Source organism: Neltuma alba, unplaced genomic scaffold, assembly GCF_004799145.2.
Source record: "Neltuma alba isolate B1F8T4 unplaced genomic scaffold, ASM479914v2 tig00012607_pilon, whole genome shotgun sequence".
NCBI lineage: Eukaryota > Viridiplantae > Streptophyta > Magnoliopsida > Fabales > Fabaceae > Neltuma > Neltuma alba.
The window spans coordinates 220,496-237,454 of NW_021637052.1; the positions used below are offsets into that span (position 1 = coordinate 220,496).

At 37.0% G+C, this 16,959-nt stretch overlaps 1 protein-coding gene across 1 annotated transcript; it reads right to left on the reverse strand.

The window, feature by feature from the left end:
- Positions 1–2,656: 2,656 nt before the first annotated feature.
- Positions 2,657–3,130, reverse strand: LOC114729152 (uncharacterized mitochondrial protein AtMg00240-like). Its single transcript, XM_028916125.1, has one exon. The coding sequence runs from the start codon at positions 3,128–3,130 to the stop codon at positions 2,657–2,659; it is 474 nt and encodes a 157-aa protein (XP_028771958.1).
- Positions 3,131–16,959: the final 13,829 nt, after the last annotated feature.

Below are 16,959 nucleotides of genomic sequence, written 5' to 3' on the forward strand. Positions count from 1 at the left end.
CGAACTAAGCCCAATCTTGTAGTCAACGATAATTTCATGCCTTTGGCCTCTTCAAAGGAGATGCGGATAAAAGCTGCAATGTGAAATCCAACAGGTGTAAAAGAAAAGAACAGTAAATAATGTTTATATATGAGTAACAATTACTTGTCTAATATGGTCAGTACTATTTCTTTGACTTAATATTAGGAGGCTACTATTTGTTGAGAAATTGGAAGCATCAATGATATTTTTGATGTTGCATAGATGATTTGTGAGCAAATTTGTTTGTTTAGAGTATTTCTTTATTTCATTTGTCTTCAAGTGCTTCTTGTTTTGAGAATCAAATACGAATCAAAATAAATTCCCATATAAATTTTTTCCCTATTCCTTATAAGAGTTCTAGCTGTGCTTATTTTCATAAATGAGGTAATTTTTAGGTATGATATATTTTCTAGACATATGAATTTCAAGAGATAAGGAATTCTTAATTATTTATTGTGTACAAGTTGACCATATGATTTTACAACTTACATGGTTCTTGTTCTATGGCTCTATGAAGCATGTTAAACACATGCCAGAAAAGATGCTTTTATGAACAATAAGTCATGATTAGTATTATAATAAAATATTTTTGGGCTTAGCTACAGACTAAACACTACACCAAAGAGAAACAAACACCTAGAAAATGATTAAAAGAGAGATCAAAAACATCATGTTAAATGAGTTTAAAAGAGATTCTTGCAAGATCATTTTCATACAAAATGATAAAGATAACACTGCTTCTTATGTCTATTTTTGAGCCCAATGAAGTGGAAGTTCAAAACATAAGATTCATGTAAATAGGTAAATTGTATAAGTAATTGATGTTTAATATTTGGGTGCTCACATAAGCATTATCTTTCTTGGTTGGACACTTGTAAAGTATGTTAATGAAATTTCTGGGCAAGATGATGCAAAAGATACGAATGCTATTGTAGGTTATGTAAAGTTATGTAAGGTTATGTAAGATTGGTGAATCTTAGATGATAGTAATTAACTCAAGATAAATGATAGTAATAAAAGAGGTTCCTACTTTCTAGATAGTTTAACATTATAATAGTTCAAGGTGCTTTTTACCTAGTATGATAAAGATAACAACACTTCTTATGTTGTTTTTGAGCTCAATGAAGTAGAAGCTCAAAACATAAGATTAATCTAAATGGATAAATTATATAAGTAATTGATATTTAATATTTAGGTACTCACATAAGCATTGTCTCTTTTGGCTGGATAGTTGTAAAGTATGTTAATGAGAGTTCTGGACAAGATGATGCAAAAGATACAAATATTGTTATAGGCCTATCAATGTGCTAGAGAAACACATGATTATGTGAAGATATGTAAGGTTATGTAAGGTTGTGAATTTTAGATGATAGTAATTAACTCATGATGAATGATAGCTTGTTAATAAATACTTTTTAACTGTAAGGCTGGTGAATCTCAGATGATAGTAATTAACTCAAAATGAATGATAACTTGTCAAGTAATACTTTTTAACTATAGGTTGATCATACCTTTTTTTTGTTGCTATATAGTAATTTAGATGGTTTATAGATTCTACCTATAAAATATAAACGACTTTTAAAATGTTTTTATCATGTAACAATAATGCTTTCTAGGTCTAAAGCTACAAATTTAAAAGTTTAGAATGTTTTTCTAGATTTTTGGCTTGAAACAAACATCAGCACGAATTGTACATTATTTGCTTTAAGTATATTGTTTTTCTATGTTATTTATATTATTTTTTAGGCTTTTTTTAAGGTTGTACCTAATGTCTTATATTTTTGTTCCTAACTTGCTTTTGATCTTTGATTAGATGTGCTTAAGGGGTTTTCTTTTTAATTAAAAAATGAGATATATTCTTAAGGCATGCATGTTTATTTGTCAGTATTAAGGTTTCATGCCAAAAGCTTAAGTTGATTGTAAAAGCACATGCACATCATTTTCTATAACCTAGATTAGACACAACCCCCCAGTCTTGCTAACTTTGGGTGCCACCTAGCTAAGCCAATCCACCCTCCTCATATCCTCAAACTTAGGACATCTTAAAAGAGTTTTGTCCTTGAACCTATTTTAGACGGAAGCGGGATTTAAAATTATGCAAGCTTTGATAACAAACATGTATTAGGAACATGTCAAAACATAAAATGATAACTGTAAATGAATGGAAATTGTATATTTTATTGATACTTTGATTGGGTATTTATATACAATAAAGGAGCCTAGGTATTAATGGCTCATTACTTCGAAATCATATCATATCATATCCTATATACTAATTACAGGATATTTACATATCTTATAATATCTCCTATAATATCTCTACACTCCCCCTCAAGTTGGAGTATAGATGTCAATCATGCCCAACTTGTTACAAAGATATTCAACTCGAACCCCATTGAGAGCTTTGGTGAGAAGATCACCCAACTGGTCGCTGGATCTGACATGTCCTATAGAGATGAAGTTTTCCTTGAGCTTGTCTCGGGCGAAATGACAGTCAATCTCAATATGTTTCGTTCGTTCATGAAAGACCGAATTCGAAGCTATGTGTAGGGCTGCTTTATTATCACTCCACAGCTTTGCTGGTAACGAGGTTTTAAGACCAACCTCTTTTAGTAGCTGGTATATCCAAACTATCTCACATACAGATTGCGCCATTGCTCTGTATTCCGCTTCTGCACTCGATCGTGACACCACATTCTGTTTCTTTCTGTTTCTTGCTTTTCCAGGACACCAAATTGCCTCCTACAAAAACACAGTATCCTGTAGTAGATCGTCTCGTGGCTTTTGACCCACTATGATCAGCATCACAAAAACACTCAATGTCTGTGTGACCGTGATTCTTGTACAATATCCCACGACCCGGGGATCCCTTCAAGTAGTGTAACACATGCTCTAAGGCTTCCCACTGTCGGACAGTTGGCGCAACCATAAATTGGCTAAGGACACTTATTGGATAGGTGATATCAGGACGGGTCATTGTAAGGTAATTCAACTTCCCAATCAGTCTCCTATACCTCTCTGGATTTTCAAATGGCTTGCTCTTAGCAGCCTCATCAGGATTTTCACATGGTATGCTACCATTAGCATCAAGTAGAGGATTATAGACCATAGGGAAGCTGGTCGGGGTAGCCCCTAGTTTCCCAGTTTCTTTCAGCAGATCAAGAACATACTTTCTCTAAGTTAATAAGATTCCTTTCTTGCTCCTCATGACTTCAATTCCTAGAAAGTACTTCAATGAACCCAGATCCTTCGTTTGGAAATGTGAGTTAAGGAATGACTTGAGAGATGAGATCCCCGAGGCATTGTTTCCTGTAATCACAATGTCATCGACATACACAACTAGTAGGATCATGCCAGCACTTGTTCGCTGATAGAACACAGAATGATCACACTTACTCTGGTGCAGGCCAAAGTTCTTCACAACAGTACTAAATCTATCAAACCATGCCTGAGGACTTTGCTTTAAGCCATAGAGTGATTTCTTAAGGCGACACACCTTCCCACGCTCCCCCTGAGCAACAAAACCTGGTGGTTGCTCCATGTACACTTCTTCAAGGAGATCACCATTCAAGAATACATTTTTGATATCTAATTGATGGAGATCCCAACTATAGGTAGCGGCCATAGAGATGACTAGACAAACAGAAGAGAGCTTGGCCACGGGGGAAAAAGTCTCAAAGTAGTCAATATCATACTTTTGAGCATAGCCTTTTGCGACAAGGCAAGCCTTGAGGCGTTCAAGTGTACCATCCGCCTTAACTTTAGGGGTCAACACCCATTTACACCCAATAGCTTTCTTTCCTGCTGGTAAATCTACTAAGGTCCATGTGCCAGCACAATGAAGGGCCGCCATCTCTTCTTCCATAGCAGTACGCCAACCCGGGTGGGACAAGGCTTCATGAAGGGACTTAGGTACTGAAATAGTATCTAAAGAGGCAACAAAGGCACGAGAAACAGAGGGGAGGTGGTTATATGAAACAAAGGAAGAAATAGGATGGGCACAAGTACGTTTACCTTTGCAAAGGGCAATGGGCAAATCAAGGGAGGGATCTGGATCTGGAACAGGAGGTGTCTTAGAGTCAATTGAGGGATCAACATCTAGACCTGGAACAAGGTCAGGCTCAGGGTGCATGATGCTTGCTACAGGATCAAATGACGAAGCAGATAATGGTGGAGCAGAATGTGGCGCAACAGTAGGAGTAGTTTCCTTCAAACGCCTGGTGTAAACCCAAGACAAAGGTGGTTGACCAGGTGCCAATACGGGAGTTGGTGCTGGTGGTAAGTTTGGACTAATAGAATATACCAGAAAGGTATCCTCCTCCGCTGGTGGAGAAGGTGAAGCGGAAGCATTAGATGCAAAGTAGGCAACAGATTCCTGAAAAGTGACATCGGCTAAAACCAGATAACGATTCACAGTAGGAGAAAAACATCGATAACCCTTTTGAACTTGAGAGTAGCCAAGAAAGACACATTTAAGAGACTTGGGGTCCAATTTGGAGACCGTGGGACGCACATCCCGAACAAAACAAACACAGCCAAAGATTTTAGGATCAATAGGGAACAAAGCTTTGGAAGGAAAGAGAGTGGTGTAGGGAATGTTACCATCAAGGACAGAGGAGGGCATGCGATTAATAAGAAAGCAAGCTGTGGAGACCGCATCTGCCCAGAATGGTTTTAGAACCTGCATTTGAAATAAAAGTGCACGGGCCACTTCTAATAAGTGACGATTTTTTCTTTCGGTAACACCATTTTGAGCCGGTGTATCCACACAGGAAGATTGATGAAGAATGCCGTGTTGAAGCATAAAAGAGCGAAAGGATTCAGAAAAATATTCTTTAGCATTATCACTGCGCAAGGTGTGGATAAGAGTATTGAATTGAGTTTTAATTTCGGCAACAAAAGTACAAAAGTGAGAGAAAAGCTCAGAACGATTTTTCATTAAATATAACCAAGTGGTACGAGAATAATCATCAACAAATGTGACAAAATATTTAAAACCACCTTTGGACTCAACTGGACACGGACCCCAAACATTGGAGTGCACTAACTCAAAAGGGGACGAAGCTCGTTTATTGACTCTAGACACTAACGGTAGACGATGATGTTTAGCAAACTGACACGACTCACAATCTAAAGACGACAAATGCTGAAACTGAGGATAAACCTTTTTTAAAGAGGATAAAGATAAATGACCCAAACGACAATGTGCTTCAAATGGAGTGACACCACCATTACAAGCCACCGCACGAGACCCCTGGTCATCAAGGAAGTAATGTCCGCCAGATTCGTAGCCCCTACCAATAATCTTCTTCGTCAAAAGATCTTGTATCAAGCAATGGTTAGGAAAAAGTGAGACCCAACAATTTAATTGACGAGTAAGCTTGCTAGGGGACAAAAGGTTAAAAACAAGATTCGGGACATTGAGTACAGATTTTAAATGAATAGAAGGAGTAGGTTTAACAGTGCCAGATCCAAGGACACGAGAGTGGGAACCATCCCCGATGGTGATAGCAGAAGGGTTGGCATAAGAATTATAGCTAGAGAAGAGATGACGGTTACCTGTCATGTGGTCAGTGGCACCAGAGTCTATGATCCATTTGGAGGAAGAAGAGACAAGGGCAGTAGCCTCATTACCTGTTGCACTAGCAGCGCTCACGGGGGGATTTACAGACTTCAATTGAGCATACTCGGCAGCTGAGATAGTAACCATGTCATTGGCTGTTGTGGCCACATGGGCAGAGCTCTGTCATTGTTGTTTGTTTTGCAGCTTACGACATGTGCGTTTAGTATGTCCCGGTTCCTTGCAGTAGTAACATGTCACTTCCTTGGGCTCTGATTACCACCTCCTGGTTTTGGACCACTACGATTAGGGAGCCCTCGATTGTCATTCTGGCCTCGACTGAGTAATGCACTAGTAGGTGTAATGGGAGCTGAGGAAGGGTTTTGTTCAGTTCTCAGTACACGAGAGAAAACTTCTTCAAGAGAGGGATTTTAGCTCCAGATAAAATTTGCGACCGAGCAGTCACATATTGAGATGGCAGTGTAGTCAGAAAACTCATGGTGGCCATCTGCTCGTGGTGAGACACATTATGAAACATCCTACCTTTAACCCCTCAGAGTACGCATTTGTAAGCGTTATGGTTCAAGCAGGTCAAAGTACAAGCCCGTGGATTAAAATTTTCAACATAATTACTCGGGTTACTTTTCACTGTTTAAACTCCAGATTTCAGGTCCAAATTTGAAAAATCATAACTAATTCTACAAAAATCAGAACGGAGCAATTCCAATTTTCACTTAAATCTCTTTCAATCTTCTACAAGGGAAAAATAACTTTCAGGGCTCAAATCTTGCCAATTAGTACAGTTTATTCGTTAAATATTACTGTTCAAGTGGTCGAAACAGTACTTTCCAGAAATCCTGTCTTGACTTTGAACAGCCATATCTCTTAGCATACACATCCATTTTTCGTGATTTACCACTTGTTTTAAAGCTTAGGATGTGTCCTGTATAGTCACCAAATTTCATAGCTAAATTCATTCATTTGATCTGCCTCATCATTGGCACCAATTTGCGACTCATTTAGGAGCATTCTATCCCTTCAACTTAATTCAATCTTTATAAACAATTTATTTCTCCACCTCTTGTCATGCTATAAATCCACATAATATCTCCATACATAACCTCATACCATATTACATATTATAAACATTTAATATCATCATTCCACATACATGGCATATCAAACATAAATTGATAAACTATGTTACATAACTTAACATGTTATAAGACCATAACATGTTCTTGACTTCTTCCATCAATCCTGCATTCCTCATCCTTGACTTTTCCTCCATGCCCTTTATACCTATTAGGGGTTGTTAAGGGAGGGTGAGATTCGGGAAAATCTCAGTAGCAAACACTACCCATAAACATGCAAGACATAATGCAAATGCACGACATGTTATCATAACATCATCATAGGAACGCCATGGAAAGTAAGCTAAAGCATTTCATGCTTTCATAACATATTGCCAAGGCAAAACATAACATAAACTTGCAAACATAACTTTGCAACATTTCATCATAACTTAGTCACATCATGGCAACATAATAACATCATGCAAGCATACATATCAAGCACACAAAATAGGTAAGTTCACTACCTTGTAACATAGCTTCCCTCTTGCTTTCCGTTTGCTTCCCCTAACCTTCCAAGTGTTTAAGCCTTCAGTTGACATAAACAAGACATCCCCTTGGATGTTCCAAGGTCCTAAACACATCAACACATTACGCGAAACATCAATTAGGACCAAGTTATCAACCTATTCCACACTTGGCTCTTACTTGATCACACTTTGTTTCTAACTTTTGAGATTTATTTCCAATCATTCTAAAATTAATTCCACATGCTATTCCCACATAATTTTGCATGTAGAATCCATTTCCAAGTTCAAAACAATCAAAATCCAACTCCTTCCCCCTTGTTCTGGTTTGGCCGAAACATAGGTGCCTTAGGTCCAAAATTTCCATTTTCAATTCTAATGCTTCCAAACATGTTTTCTACATATATCCCTACACAAAATCATCATTTAAACTCATTGGAAGAATCAAAATCATCAAATTCCAGACCCAACATAAAGAACCAGCCATGGCAGAATCATACACAAATGAAAGGGGAAGTTGGATTTCTTGAAGAATCAATATCAAACCAATTGATTCTTGTTGTTTTCAAGCCTTTAAACATGTTTATGACTTTAATTTCATCTTCTCCCATTCTGAACAATTTTGTGCAGCACCTCCCCCTAGGTTTCAATCATGAAAAACCCAACAAACCAACATCTAAGCTCAAAAATACCAAGGGAGGTAGAAACTAGATCAAAATCCATGAACATACCTTGATTTGAAGCTTGGATGGCCTTAGGATCATGAGTTCTTCCTCTTCTCCTTCTTCCTCTCTCCATTTCAGTTTTTCCTCTCCTCTCTCTCATGGTGGACGAAAATATCATAAGGGAGGGAGAGAAGATTTTTATAAAAAGTCTTGACAAATCCTAGCCATTGATCTTATTTTGCAAGATTAGATCTTGGCCCTTGATTTTCAAATTAATCCTAGCCCTTGATCTTGGCTTCTTCATCAAGAAATCTTGCTAAATATCTTAGGCTTATGTCATCATGGTTAATTAACTTAACCATGGTTAACTTTCTTAATTACCTTGATTAAGCTTCTTAATCACCTTACTTAAAATCCTTTCTTTAATCCTAATATGTCCTTAATCTTTTTACACATTTCCACACATATCCTCATGCCCCTATGGCAATATGATAGGGAGGAAAATCATACAAAATTCGTGCATAAATTCATCCAAAAATATTCCTCCACCTATCTTACCGGTTTACATCGTAATAGGTACTTTCTCAGGTCCTGACTTACCCGATACCTCTGGGACATGGTTTAACACATTTTTCATCTTCAAAATACATTCCCATACTCTTATAATAACATTCATAGGGGAATCATACTTCTTTCTCATTTCCCAAAATATTAATAATTAATATTCAATCGAGTCGATTTTGCCGAATTCTTTCCTATCGGCTCGTAATTCTGTTGATCTGTCTCTGTGTTTCATTTTTCCCTTTCATCACGGGGTATTCCTCAAATTTTTCTCGGGTCCAAAGTCAAACCATAGACAGAAAATTTGACGTTCCCCGGATAGGGCATAAATAGGCTTTAAATTCAATTAAAGCTAACCTTGTCAGTTTCTGGGGCTGGAATTAATTTTACAATCTGTGTAAATTCCTCAACTACTGTTTCCCAGTTTTTCCTGATTATTTGAGGCCGTCTCGTACCTTAAATAATTCAATTTGAGTTACTATCTCAAATTGCTCAAAAACCTGAAATGACTTTAGGGCATTTCCGTCATTTCTAGCCTTATATTGACTCTGGGATCCTATTCCTATTTTTCTGGAATTTTTCTGAAACATTTGGGGCCATTTTCGATAACTTCGAACATTGATCGACCAGAATTTTTATTATTCACAATTAGGTCCCTACTTGGCCTAGGAATCTTTTCGTTGCAATTTAGTCCCTCCTTAGGCCTAACCTTCGGAACCATCTCTTGCAAGTTTTTGGCATAACCTCTGGCCCTTAGTTGTTTCTAGTTCGTCATTCTTTAGTCCCCGAACACTATTGTTTTACACATTTGCCCTTGGAAAATCTCTTTTTTTTTCTTCCGAGGGATCTCCGGGACTTTCATTGTATTGGACTTAGTAATCATCCTTTTCTTGTGCTATTACTTGTATCTATGAGCCAAAATTTGGGATGTTACACATTAACTTTCCCGTCATCAGAAATAGGCATAAGAACATTGAGCTCTTCATAGGTGCTTTTAAAATCCATAAAGAAGTTTGTGAGGGAACGGTCAACTGGCATCTCGGACTAATAGAACGATCTGCAGACCTCGTAAATACAAGAGATGTTGTTCTTTCCTGAGTATAAGAGTGCCAAATAATCCATTAGTTCTTTAACAAATTCACAATGAGTAATAGAAGGCATGATCTCACTGTCAATAGAGTTACGAAGTTGTAATAGAAGCCGTGCATCATCTCTTAACCATGACTTGCGAGGGCATCCTTTTCATCAGGAGGATTGTCAGTCAAGTATCTTCCTTCTCAATGCTCTGAAAATAAATACGAATAGTCTTACTCCAATCCAAATAATTTTTCCAAGTTAGTTTGTGTTCAGTAATCTTAGTGACTATTGGAACCACCTCAAGAACAACAGACTTGTTATCACCCATTAGGATAATAATGATCAAAGCAACACTAATCAGCCAAATGGATCACACTGGGGACCACAGAATAAAAAGTAGATCAGAATTCCACAAACCAGAGCGCCAACGCTTTCTCAGGAAGCCAAAAGTGCTCTGAATCACAACAAACAATGGACCCAGGAAGTAGAGGCGGCAGGGAAGGGTCAGAATTGAAGCGACGACGCCGAAAAACGAGAGAAGACGCCGAAAAATGCTGCGACGCGACGGCACGTGAACAGTGCAGCAGTGGAGGGTGACGGCGCGTGAAGGCCACGTGCTGCTCGGATGGCGACGAGACTCCGGTGGTTGGCCGATCGGGACCCTGCGACCTCCGTTGACCGGCGCGTGTGTTAGGATTATAGTTTTGATGATAACAAAGTTAGATTATTTGAGTTAAGTATGTTGATCGATCATCTGATCGATCAAACATTTATCGCTAAGGTTACAGATAATTGTTCAAGTATAAATCAGTTTTATAGTAAGTGTTTTGATCGAAGAGCTATCCGATAAGTTGTTGATCGATAAAATGATCGATTATCGCTAACATAAAAATCACTTAAGGTTACAGTTAATTATCGATCACTTGATCGATAACATCAGATAAACAAACAGGTAACAGTTAAAGAGAACCAAATCTGAAGTGTATTTTTCGATCACATGATCGATAAATCAGTTATCAATAACGACTTCGATAAGAGGTAACACACTCTATTCGTTCTGCACATTTATTCTGTTATCATTTATCGATCATATGTTCGATCACTTGTTTATCGATCACATGATCGATCATTATGCTCTAACTCTGAATGCAGGTAATCATCTTAACTGCTGGATCGATAACCTTATCGATCAAGAAATTATCGATCACATGATCGATAATCAATGTCTTTATCTACTCACATTTGGTTTTTCTGCAACCACATTATCGATAACATTATCGATAATTTAACTTGTTTGCATATTATCTTTTCACATAACATGATCGATAAAGAGTCTAAGGATTGCTATATTCGCATTAACTTATGTTGAACCATTTTTCGATCACCTAATCGATCATTGACTTTTCGATAATATGATCGATCATTCGATTTCTTGAAACTCATGTTTTCACAAAACGTGATCGATAATCAGTTTCTTCACCTTACAGGATTAAATTTCTTTTCTCACTTTATCGATCACTTATTCGAAAATTCATTGATCGATCACCTGTTCGATCATTCCAGATAGTATGTGTCTTTCAATGAATATATTCTTACTCATGGTTTATCGATAACCTTATCCATCACCCATTTATCGATAAGTTGTTCGATCATCAATGACTAAAGTTTCATTTCAATAACATTTGAATTATCGATAATCTGTTCGATCAACAAGTGTTCGATCACTTGTTCGATCATGGAACGATTTCCGTTTACTATGATAATTCTTAAAGTCAATGATCCAACACTAGATCGATAATTTTGTTGAACTAATTCGAGAAGCTTTCATTCAGTTTATCGATAACCTGATTGATCAACAAGTAATCGATCACCACTTCGATCAACATACCCAGAATGTTTTTCTGCTCTTTTCACAGACAAATCATTTCGTCCAAGATCATTGAATGTTAAATTCGTCTTTCTTCTTGTTCTTAATTAAAACCTACACCACAAGACTCCTTGTTGCTTAAAGTTTTAAAAATATGCAGATTACCAAGAAAGAATACAACGGCTCTTCAACGGGATTACGTAAACTGCAATCTACAGTGTCAGAAGCTCAGACGCATTAATGGCGGAACAGTTGAAACCGGCAAAACACGCAAACTGAGTCACAACGGCTAGAAGCTCTTCCGTCTAACGGCTAATTAACGACCTCAACTATAAAAGGCGCGAAGAAGCATTAATGAAGAGATTGAATACCGGAACTACCACCTGTGATTATTAAGTCTAGCATTCAATACTCTGTTTTCCGCGATACTACTGAGCATCAGTGTTCATCATTAAATTCACTTTGTAAGAGAGCCGATAACTACTCTTCATTAAATACTATTGAGTGATACTCAAGAGTGTGGACTCTTGAGAGGGCTTGTATCCTTACGGGAGTAAGGGGGAGTGATTGAGCGATTCAATTACTGTACCGAGGCACCAAGAGCCCTGTCAATCTTGGAAGATAGTGAAATACTCAGAAGTGTTCTGAGGACTGGACGTAGGTCAAGTGATTAAGACCGAACCAGTATAAATCTTGTGTCTTCCCTCTTCGGTGAAATCTCTCCTGACTCTGACTCTCTGTTTTTCAATACTATCTCATTTTAGTTGTTAAATTTTTGTAACTCACCCAATTCACCCCCCTCTTGGGTGAGATTGATTCTAACAGCGTGTACACTGTAGGGGACGGGAGGCTGGAGTTCTGTGGGTGTGGGTGCTCAGTGAACAGTGCAGGGACGCTGAAGAATCCAAAAAAAACGTTTTTTTTTTAACCTAATGAACCTGCTCTGGTACCATGTAAATGAATGGAAATTGTGTATTTTATTGATACTTTGATTGGGTATTTATATACAATAGAGGAGCCTAGGTATTAATGGCTCATTACTCCGAAATCATATCATATCATATACTATATACTAATTACAGGATATTTACATATCTTATAATATCTCCTATAATATCTCTACAATAACAAAGGCACACCCTTATTCTTTTAACATAGATCAAGCATGGGGTGAACCCATTTCACAGCTCTAAGAGTCAAAACATATCATGCTCTTAAAGGAAATTTGTCCTTAAACCTATTCTAATAATATCAGAGTTACACCCTAATTCCTTTAATCCAGTTCAAACAAGGGGCTCCTAAGCTCTACTAACTTTTAGCATCACTTGGCCAAACCTAGTTCACACCTCTTAGAGTCAAAAACATATATCATCCTCTTAAAGGAGGTTTGTCCTTGAACTTGTGCTAACCATCATGCTAAAATGCTTAATTTTAGATAGGTAAAGCTTAATTCCTTTAATCCATATCAAACATAGGCCCCCCAATCTCCACTGACTTTGGATTAAGTTGATATAAGATATACACCCTAATTCCTTTAATCTAGATCAAATATAGGCCCCTAATTTTCACCGACTTTGGACACCACTTGGTAGAGTGCTAACCATCACGCTAAAAAGCTTAAACAAATTAGAGGTACACCTAATTCCTTCAATCCAAATCAAACATGGGCCCCATAATCTCTGTCTACTTTGGGTTAAGTAGAGGTACACCCTAATTCCTTTAGTCCAGGTTAAATATGGGGCCCCTAATCTCTACCAACTTTGGACACTACTTGGCTAGACTCAATCCATACCCAATCCATACCCCTAGATCCCACACCTTTAGACTAGAGACGTATCATGATTATTTCACCCCCAACAGCTTAAACTTGTGCTAACCATTATGCTAAAAGCTTAAATTGATATCAGAGGGACACCCTAATTTCTTTAATCTAGATCAAAGATGGGCCACCCAATCTCTACGTTTTTTAGTTAAGCAAATATTAGAGGTACGTCCTAATTCCTTTAATCCAGATAATGGACTTGGCCAAACCCAATCCATAGCCTGTACTTTTAGCCCTGGAATGTATCAAGATTATTTCACCCTAATTCCTTTAGTCCAAATTAATCCAGATTAAACATGGGGTCCCTAATCTCCACCAACTTTAGGTACAACTTGGCCAAATCCAATCTACACTCCTAGACCCCACACCAAATCCACCTTTAGAAGGGTCCACCTTTAAAAGGGCATTTACCTCTCATCCATGCACTGAGTCTAAGAGCATGGCATGGCCCTATATCTCATATGATAGGTCATGGCTTGATGGAGTCTAAGGTATGCATGCCTTGGGGTCATTCAATATTTCTTGTTAAAAGGCTAGGCAACATAAGATCATCTACAATGCATCGTGATCCCAGTCTTAACCGACTTTAGGTACCACTTAGCCAAACCGAGCCATTATCCCTGGACCCCACACCTTTAGACCTGATATGTATCATGGTTATTTCACTTTAATAGCTATTTTTTCATATAGAATTGCTCAACAATTAGTTTGAGAGGCAGGTTATTAAAGGTTTTAAAAAGGGCTACTCATTGAGGATTTTGATCGTTATGAGATTGAGTGAAAAGTTAGAAAGTGCAATTGCTTGGATTTTGACTTTCCATAAGGCCTATTAAGACTAAGTAGTATGGGATATTAAATCCCATATTATGCTATATATTAAATACCATATTATGCCACATTATGCTTTATGGAATGTTAAATGAGGTATCTAAATGGGTTGGTTCTCTTAATTACCTTAATAGAATCTAACTTTTAGGGTAGTGTTATGCTCGTCCCACTTAAGTACCCATCAATTGATATGGTACTAGAAAGTGTTGTCTAATGAGGGTTCTAACTAATAGAAGTTGGAGTAAAGTGTCATATAGAGTGTAACTGCAATGACACTGGTTTGCCACAGGTTTTCATTTGATGGAGACTCAATAATATGTGATGTTTAATAGAGGTCATTTAAGGAGCTTGATACTCTCACTTTAGCTGAAATGATTTGTTTTTGGTTCAATTTTTAGTTAAACATTCAGTTTTTATTTTTGAGAAGTTTAGAGGAGCCTTATCCCACTAGATGGGGTCGGCTACATGAATCACACGATACTATTGTGTTCTATTAACAACTAAGTCCTTAAATATGTTGTTGACCATGAGGTCTCATTTAATGACCTTACTGAGCACTTTTCTCAATCTTCCTCTGCCCCTTTTTATAAAATTCTATATTTTTTTGATCTACCCTTCTCACCAAGGCCTCCAATGGCCTTCTCTACACATGCCAAAACTACCTCAAGCGATGTTCAACTATTTTATCTTCGATAGGCACCATACCTATCCTTGCTCTGATATTTTTATTTTGAGCCTTATCTTTTCTTGTATGACCACAATCTACCTCAACATCCTTATTTCTACTACCCCAACTTTATACTCTTGTTTTCTCTTTATTGTTCAACATTCACTACTATACAACATAACTAGTCTTATAGCGGTCTAATAAAAAATTTTCTTAAGCTTTTTAGGCACCTTCTTATTGCAAATAACTCCAATAGTCTTCCTCCACTTTAAGTAACCAGCTTTATTCTATGAGAAATGCTTCTATTAATTTCACCATCCTCATGTGCAATGGATCCTAGATATTTGAACTTTAATTCTTGAGGAATGATTTGATCTCCTATCTTCACCTCCAAATCACCATTGCTTTGCCTTCTCCCAAAATTGTAATGCATATATTCTGTTTTGCTCCTGCTCAAGCGAAAACCTTCAACTCCAAGGTCCTCTCTATAATCTCAGTCTAAAGTTAATCTCTTCTTTTGATTTAGCCATGAGTACTATATCATTCGAAAAAAGCATGCAGTAGGCCAATCTTAATGGGAATGTCTTTTGTCTCACTTCTAGGTGTTCTTACACTAGTAGTTACCCCCTCATACATATCTTGAGTATGGCTATGATATAAGCAACTCTTACACTTTTCTTTTCTAAAACCTTCCAAAGTACTTCTCTTGGCATATGATCATAAGTTTTTTCAAGTCAATAAAAACCATTATATAAATTCCTTCTTTTACTCCTATATCTTTCCATTAACACCCTCAGTAAATAGAATGCTTTACTTATGGATTTTTCTAGCATAAATCCAAATTGGTTCTCCAAAATAGAAGTCTTCAACCTCAACCTATGTTCAATCACTTTTTTCCACAACTTCATCATATGTCTTGTGAGTTTTATCCCTGTGTAGCTTGCACAGTTTTGAATATCTCCTTTATTCTTATAAATAGAAACTAAAGTGCTTTTCCTCCATTCATCTGACATATTTTTGTAGCGTAAAATTTCATTAAAAATCTTGGTTAACCATAATTCACCCTCATCACCTAAACATTTCTGATGTTTGATTCGAACATTGTGAAAAAAATCAGTTGAAACCAAAAACTGAGCTATATACAATATAGTTATATTTAATAAATATTATAATATATATTTAATAAATATTATTAATATATACATATATACACATATGGCTTTTACCTCTAATCTCTTCCACCACTATCAGTATCTCCCTCTTAGTCACTGACTCGCCATCTAAAGCTCTCAATCTTAATCTCTTCCTTCATTGCCCATCACAGGTTAGTGTTATTATTTAGTTTTCTTTTTCCCCTTTTTCTACCTTATAGGTTAGTGTTATTATTTAGTTCTTTTTTTTTTCCTTTTTTCTTCTGCCTCATCCTAGTGTCTCTTCCCTCCCTCTTCTGCAATAGGTCTCTTGTCACCATCCTCTGCACAAGGGCTCCCTCAATTCCTCAATCAATCTATCGATCGATCAAGCATAGGGTTAAGAATTTTGAAATGGAGAACTTGGTGCTCTGGAGCCCTCACTCCTCAATCCTTTCTTTTGGGATCTTTGCATTCTTTTTATTTTCTCACTTCCTCTACCAAGTTGGTTTGATTCTATCTCAATTAATGATATATAATTTTGGTTCAGTTTGGTGTTTTGTTTTTTTTTTGGTTTTCAGTCCTAGCTGAAGCAAAAAACTAAATGCTCACCCCTAACTTCTACAACTATTTAAGTTAGGGTTTTCCATCCTACTTAAGACTCATCATTATTGGAAACTTGGTAGTGTGTGATACGCTTGTCCCACATTGAGTAGCATGAGATGTTTAATGAAATATTTAAATATGCTTGGTTCTTCCATCTCAACAACTAGATTTTTGGATATTTCATAACTATTTAAAGAATAGATTCAACAATAGATAGAAACAAATTCAACGAATCCACTATTTGTTTTATGTCAAGCAATACGTGCAGTAACTCCCAATAAAGCAATAAAAGCAAGACGTGGATTGACTTACCAAGTTCCCATTGAAATAGGATCCTTTCAAGGAAAAGCCCTTGCCATTCATTATTTATTAGGGGTGTCTCGAAAATGTCTAGGTTGAAATATCCTCAAAATGTTTGGGTTGAAATATGGCTTTCAAATTAAGTTCCCAAATTAGCGAATGCTACCTAAAAGAGTGGTGATGCCATACGCAAAAAGGAAGAGACTCATAGAAAGAGCTATATAGACACATAGACCCATGGATCCACATTGTCAT